The following is a 7,182-nucleotide window of genomic DNA, read 5'->3' as shown; positions in this document are numbered from 1 at the left end:
GTTAATGTTGCTTAACTAGATTGCACGATTGTTTGTTGGCACTCCAGCAAATTAAAAAATGCCTACAAAAAGAATTAGCGCACTAGAATTAAAGGTCTGAAAAAGCTTTTGGTGGCATTTCTGAAACTGCCGGATTTATTTTGGATGACATCTCCATCAAAGTACCAGAAAAAGATTCCACGGCATCTACTGAAAAGTGCCGGCAAAAAATTCCACGGCACCTCCTGAAAGTGCCGGAAAAACTCTTTACTGGCTTATTAGTAAGTGAGTGAAATAATTATTACTGGTATTTTCCAAGTGCCTTAAAATATATATGGCGGCATTTTCCTGAAAGTGCTGGTAGAGACCTATCTTGATAGGATCAAATACAACATTTTTTGTCTACCTCAAAAAACCATTGCCGACACTTTTGGTAGAATTGCCGGCACTTTTTGGTGCCAGCAATCTGGGTGCCTGACGTAGTGATGATTGTTAAACAAATAAATGTTCAAATCGCCTCACATTGCCGAGTACTCAAAAAAGAGCTCCCGCCAAACACATGAACATGGACGAACTCATTTACAATGTTACAAGCAATATGATTTACAATTCCTTTTGTCTAAAAACTAAACCAATCGAACAAAAATATATATCTTGGTATTTACCCGAACACTCGACAGGCTTGGTAGCCCGAATAGGGGCATGTCAGGTAGTCGGCAAATCAGGCACGCCGACCTCGAACCAGCCGAGGTGGCGCCGCCTACCTTGATTGAGCGGCCGAACTGGTGGCAGCACTCTCCACCTCGATTCACCCCGCGCGAACAAGCCGAGACGAAAGGAAGGTGGCTCAAGAATAGACTACGGCGACCATTCCGAAGATTTTATTTCCGCCTCGTCAGCAAATCTAACAACAAGACTACCAGGGTCAGCTTACAATTCCTCGAACTCTGATCCTAAATTCCCTTGATATTGGGCACACTATTCTCTGTGACTTCTCAGTCAGTTTCAAGCTCACGAAATGGTAACGGGACAGTCTTCACCGCTCTGAACTTGCCAACATTGTTCAAGTGTTCATTCTCCAGCCTGCGGTCAGCGATGTACCCAAGTTATAACTAAAACACTGAACTTTATAAAACCAGGTAGAAAACTAAACTGAAGAGAATGATGCCAGCTCTATACTAGTTTCAAATACCTGTAGAAGTTCCAGTGTCCTCGCCGAATTACTTCTAGTGAAGCAAGGGAGAAATCCAGCAGACGAGTCTGGTTCTTACTAACATGAATCTTCATTACACTCACCGTCCAGGCTAGACGCAGTGCCAGATTTAGCACCTGCATTGTGAAGGAATAAGTGATCCTAGCTTGTTTTGATGTTGTACTATAAATTAGTTGAACAAAGTACAGTACCATTGAAATGTAGTAGACCGACTTGTTCTTGAGGATTAGCTCATCTCGAAGCCATCGATTCTTGGATTTTGGGGTGAAGAAGCCCCAGTCCATGACAAAGTCCCAGTAGAGCTGGTAAAGAGTGGCACCTGAGGAAGAGATGATAACCATCAACTTCCAGAATGGCGTCGGTGTAGCGCTGTACTTGAACCTGACAGCAGCTGCAACCATTGCCGACACGTACTTGCCAGCATTGGCAAGCTGATTCGTGTCATGTTCCTCCAGGTACCTTCTTAAACACTGCAAAACGTATTCACAAGGTTTAATTTGAAAGTGACTGGAACAACTTGAAATCATACTATTTTTCATGAGTCCATCTATACCTGCATAGCTCTCCAGTAGTAAGGGAGAAAGGAAATCACATAGGCTAGGTGCTTGTATTGTTGGCTATTTGTACACGTCTCATATGGATTAGCCCTAAAGCTTCCTGCCATGAAGTAGCACGCTGCAAACTCCATGTGCCTTAGTAGCGGAATCTGCAATAGATACCCGTTTAGTTTTTAAGGGCTTGCATTTAAAGGATACATCGTATAATTGTGCAAGTTTGATTATTACCTGGCTAGTTAACTGATCAGCCATGAAGAAATCGGCCATCAGAACCTGCATCAAAAGGAAGGCATGTCATCAAATATATGTTCATAGAAGTGTGTGGGTCGAAAACTTTAGATGTATCCTTACCTTGTAAAATGGAGAGAATACGATGTTTCGCAAGATGCGCATGAAGCAGTACCGTGTCGAGCGGTAGAACACGTTAAATGGACAGACTAAAACTCCCATTGACAACTGAAATAGTATTTCAGAACTGAGATCAGTTGCAACACAACCTGACTTATGAATTTTCCCCCATATATGGTTGTGTTACTTACCACTAAGAGTGCGCCAGGCACAGCATTGGCATAGGACGCACCGGCATTTCTAAGGAACAGGTTGATGACCAGCGCGGCAATCACCGTGCACATGATCGATGCAGACATGAGGAAGGCATCCCGGTGCGTGAGAGCGGTGTTCGGGGCGAAATCGAAGATGAAATTCTGGTTTATCCTGGTGCTCTTCCACATGAATAAGTTGCATCCGTACAAGAAGCAGTGGAGGCTGATGAGTGCAAACATGCTGCAGAAGAGCGAAAGCACAACTACTGTCAGTCTGAAGTAAATTTGCACCCTTTATTCTGAACTGTTAAATAGAGATATAAAAAAAAAAAAAACACTGAGCTCATGCCAACAACATAGCATACTTGAAATTACCTGAAAACATGGTAAACTACTTCCATGTAGGCTGTATTTCCAGCAGAGGAAAAAATGCCAGAAACATGGGCCAAAATACCATATATGATGAACAGACTCACAAATGTGCCTGTGAACAAACCTGAAAACACGAAACGAAAAACAACAAATTATAATTTCGATACTATAGATGGCACATATAAGATGAATCTGGTAACTGAAATCTACGCGCCTACGAGGAAGGTGATCATGTGTGTGCTCCTGGGCTGCTGCGGCTTGAGGTACTTCATCGCAACCATCCTGTCATTGCCCGCGAAGTTCTTCATGAAGAGGGACTCCACCTCGTCCGCAAGCTGAAGAACCTGCTCCAGATTTCACAGTATAATATCCAATAATTCATTCAGTTCGTGGTCCAATAAGTCTGAAACGCTTATAGAAATCTTATGAGATGATGACGATACCTTGTCAGATGTGCTGAACGATGATCTCTTCACCTTCTCTGAGAACAAGTCCGTTGCTCGCTGTTGCTCTGACACCTGAGAGAAGATAAGTGTTAGTTGCCGATAGCGTAAAACTTCAGTTTAGACATGTATGTCAATGAATTCTATCACTAATCCTTTTCTTCAGAGCTAGACTAGTTTTTCTTGTTGCTATTGTTACAAAGTCTGTATCTGCTTGCCGCCTGTTCACTAGGACGGCCACACAGACCACTTAGCTGGCAGTGTGCTATTTGATTATAGTTTATACTACGTCAACTATATACTCGCCTAAAAGAGGTATAATTTAAGCACATCATTTCTCCTTTTATTTTGTCTATATCTTAAGACTCTACCCTCTTGCTGTCCATCCATTTTCGAATGCAGTAAAGTACACATATGTTTGCTAGTGGGTGGTATGTTATGACGAACCTTGACGAATTTCTTGAGAATCTTGGTGAATGCCTTTACATTCAGAGAGCTGCAACCATCAATCATCCATTGAAACGCAGGAGAAAAAGCAGAGAAAAGCCGTCAGAGACACCACAAAAGGTAGTGCTTGGCTACTGGCACAATTCTCAGATCATAAGAAAATGAAAATAGATTAACTGAATCAGTCGTGCATGGCGCCCAGCTCAGGCAGGCGCATGACGTCGAGGGCGATGGCCTACCTGAACTTCTTGAGGAGCTCGAGGCCGCGGTGGAGCGCCATGAAGGCGTCGCGGATGTTCTTCTCGGCGTGCTGGATCTTCTTGCGGTGGACGAAGGCGGCCGCGGGGTCGGCGCCGTCCTTGCGCAGCACGTTCACCAACTCCTCCCACACCTTGAGCGCTGTCCGTCCGGGGTTGGTCGCCGGGATGTCGATCCGCACCGTCGCTGGCAGCTGCAGGGAGCCGCTCCTGGTCTTGTTGCTGTCCTTCTTGGCGTCCTTCTTGCCGGGAAGCCCCACGAAGCTGACGCCGTTGCGCTCCAGCGCCGCCATCACCTCGTCGGCCACGGCGGCGCCCTCCGTCATCTGCGCCTGCTGCAGCTCCACGCTCCCGTCTGCGACAGTTGACAGTTGTAGTTGGTCACGTGTTTGGAGTATGTGTGCATGCATAAAGGATGAGATGAACCAGTGGGGTTCATGTGTGCTGACTGCTGAGACGTGACGTGGGTTTGGTTGGAAAAAATACATGATACGAGCCGTTGAGGCGTACGAACGGACGAACGGAACGGACGCGTCCGTGTGCATCATACACCTACCTGACATGGACTGCGGCGAGGCGAGGCCCGAGACCGAGAGCAGGAACCGGCCGGAGCCGCTTAGCGCCGGGGAGAGCGGCGCCGTCGCCGGCATGGAGCGGGTGCGGTTCAGGAGGCCCCTAGCGCGGCGCGAGGCGGCGTGGTCGGCGAGGATGCGCTTGATGTCGGCGAGGATGCGGAGCTGGTCGATGAGCGCCTCGCCGCGGCCCAGCAGCTCTGCCTCCTGCGTGGCGTAGAAGCCGTCCACCTTCTCCAGCTCCTCCTCCGCCCTCTCCAGGAACTCCCGCTCATGCCTGGCTGCTGGCCGCACGAGCTCGCCCGACGAATCCGAGCTCTCCTCGTCCTCCTGCAGAAATGCACATCGAAAGCACACGTACGTCAGCACCTTGCACGTAGGCAAAACCAACCGGCCATAGTATCTGCCAAGGAAGAAGCAAGAGGCACGTACCGGAGAAGCTTGCACTCTGGGCGCGAACCGGGCGGCGATGGCGCGGACGGGGTTGAGGACGGAGAATCCACCGGCGCCTGCGCCAGCGACGAGCGCGTCGGCGTCGGAGGCGGCGGTGGTCGAGTCATCCTCGTCCCGGCGTGCGACCTTGATCTTCTTGACGAGCTTCTTGAGGCACTTGTAGTCGACGAAGGCGCCCTTCCACTCCGGGATGATGCTGGCCTCGTACTCCCTTGAGAACTTCACCATGTCTCTTCCGCTGCGCCACGCCGCCGCCTATATACGCGCGCGTACGATGATCAGCTAGCTCGACCGGCCGGGGGAGTCTGTGCGAGTTGCTTCTTGTCCGTGCTAGCTAGCCGAGCTTACATGGGGAGGCCGGGGGACAGGGACAGGCATGAGTGGTGGTACAAGCCATCGTGCTTATATAGATGGAGGACACACGACAGAGGAGAAGCCACGGTACTCTTCTCTTCTCCTCTCCTGTCCGAGTACGTTCTCTATTCCCACTCATGCACAAATTGGGAATCACTGTGTCTAGTGCTCGCGCGATCGGGATGGACGAGCGATAGTGGTGCTTGCATTGCTAGCCTAAAGGAGATAAAAGAATTAGGTATTCAAGGAATTAAAGGGGAAACTAGTCCTAAAGGGAGGATTAAAGAAGAGGAAAGTTGATGGTGAGAAGGAAGCGAAATTAATCGGCGATTCGTAGTGGAGAGCTTGAAGTGTTTGCACCACACAATCCAATGTAGTACACGAAATGTTCTACTAATTTGTTTATCTTTCGATCGATGGACGTAACTGGTTGCACTAATTCGCATGCGTTACTCAGTCAGGAAGATAGAAAGGGGGAAGGAAGGAGGTAGAGGATGAGCTAGCAGAGACAAAAGTTGAAGTCCGTTTCATTGGGCCATCTTTTGGGCGAAAAGACAGGGGAGCACGAGCGATTGCAGGGTTAAGCAAACACGGTTCCTTGAGCCATCCGCTCACGTACGCTCGCACTCACCAGATCGGTTACAGCTTGCTCACACACGTCAAATCCAGGAGATTACTATTGATGGACGCTGGCTGAGCCGACCTGGAATTGGATGCATGCAGATCGATCCACGAGTGTATCCGTACGAGATATTGATACTGTGTCGACCGAGTCACGGCTGTGTATTATTGAAGGAACTAGCTTGGTAGCCCTCTCAAATGCAAGAACATTACTTTTGAAGTGCCAAAAATAACTGGGAATAAATAAATTTGTAGTTCACATATTGTGATTTCAAATATTATCAAAAGGATCCTAAGTGAATAAATGTGAGTGAAACATTTTAATCATCTAACCTTAGGGGACTCCCATAGGGTAATGGAATCTAATGTAAATTTTAACCGCATTTTATTTAGGGAGTGTTTGGTGATTATGTTATCTAAGAAGACACAATATTATTGATCATGTTTGTGTTTTTTTATATTGCATTAGCACAATATTCTAAATGAAAATTTAGACTATGAGTTGGACGATAGTTCTTATGTGACCTTATATTAATATATGCACTCTTTTTTTTGCGAATCAGTGAGAGCTTTATTAATTAACTGACGGGATTACAATCACTCAATAGAGTGCTAGTCAGAAAACCTGGGTTATAGTTGATCCACAGGCATCTTCTCCTATCAGAACTAGCTTTCTTAGCACATAAATGAGCTGCTTGATTAGCATCTCTCCCAATATACGACACACTTAAGCTAGGTAAAACTCTCATAATCTCCCTGATCTCATCACATATAGCTTTAAGTTCTGATCTAATTTGAAGTCCATCATTTATCAAGTTAACTACCTCTTTGGAATCACTCTCAATGACGGCCCGTTCATAGCTCCTTTCTAATGCTAGCCTTGCTCCTTCTCTAATTGCCAATGCTTCCATCATGGACGCACTGGCTGCGTGCTCATACCAAAGGGCTTGGCCACGTAACATCATCCCTTCATTATTTCGGACCACCAAACCTGTACTTCCATTCTTGTCATGTTCAATAAAGCAAGCATCTGCATTGATCTTGAGTACTCCTTCAGGGGGAGGAGACCAATGAGTTTTCGCTTTGGGAACTTTATTCGTCTTCTCTTTACTAGACCTGGACAAATCTATCGTAGTTTGCATGACCCACCGTACCGAATCAGTTACCGATCTCCCTCCATCTCCGTGTTTACGAGCATTGCGCTTGTTCCATATAGCCCAGCATCCACAAAGAATCAAAGAGGTGCTCTCCTCATTCATTATTGGACTGTCAATAACATCTTGTGCCCAAGAGCCTGGATGAAAGGACGGCACTTTTATTGCAGCCATATCTCTCATTTCCTGCCAGAAAATCTTGGCCCAGGTACACTCAA

General features: G+C 46.9%; 1 protein-coding gene across 2 annotated transcripts; it reads right to left on the bottom strand.

Moving 5' to 3' along the window:
• Positions 1-471: 471 nt before the first annotated feature.
• On the bottom strand, positions 472-5,219 carry LOC124688939 (phosphate transporter PHO1-2-like). Of its 2 annotated transcripts, XM_047222556.1 has the most exons (14): positions 4,815-5,218; positions 4,367-4,712; positions 3,793-4,165; positions 3,554-3,602; positions 3,107-3,181; positions 2,878-3,007; positions 2,667-2,787; positions 2,289-2,532; positions 2,101-2,205; positions 1,978-2,022; positions 1,746-1,898; positions 1,384-1,662; positions 1,172-1,308; positions 472-1,062 (listed from the first exon to the last, which is right to left on the bottom strand). In XM_047222556.1, exons 1-14 carry the CDS (start codon positions 5,061-5,063, stop codon positions 975-977), a joined length of 2,394 nt encoding a protein of 797 aa, XP_047078512.1. In that variant the 5' UTR covers positions 5,064-5,218; the 3' UTR covers positions 472-974. The 2 variants fall into 2 exon arrangements, with proteins under 2 accessions (XP_047078512.1, XP_047078511.1); XM_047222555.1 differs by having other exon boundaries at positions 1,172-1,662; positions 4,815-5,219.
• Between the last annotated feature and the right edge of the window lie 1,963 nt (positions 5,220-7,182).

This window comes from Lolium rigidum, chromosome 2 (assembly GCF_022539505.1).
Source record: "Lolium rigidum isolate FL_2022 chromosome 2, APGP_CSIRO_Lrig_0.1, whole genome shotgun sequence".
In the NCBI taxonomy this organism is placed as follows: domain Eukaryota; kingdom Viridiplantae; phylum Streptophyta; class Magnoliopsida; order Poales; family Poaceae; genus Lolium; species Lolium rigidum.
This window is presented reverse-complemented; position numbering and strand designations above follow the sequence as displayed.

Bases quoted from the DNA above. Each gene is read 5' to 3' on its own strand.
- LOC124688939 (XM_047222555.1), bottom strand. From the start codon at position 5,063: ATGGTGAAGTTCTCAAGGGAGTACGAGGCCAGCATCATCCCGGAGTGG. The intron at 3,603-3,792 runs GTAGGCCATCGC...TGATGGTTGCAG, and splicing joins GAGCTCCTCAAGAAGTTCAG to CTCTCTGAATGTAAAGGCAT. The intron at 2,023-2,100 runs GTAAGGATACAT...CTTTTGATGCAG, and splicing joins TATTCTCTCCATTTTACAAG to GTTCTGATGGCCGATTTCTT.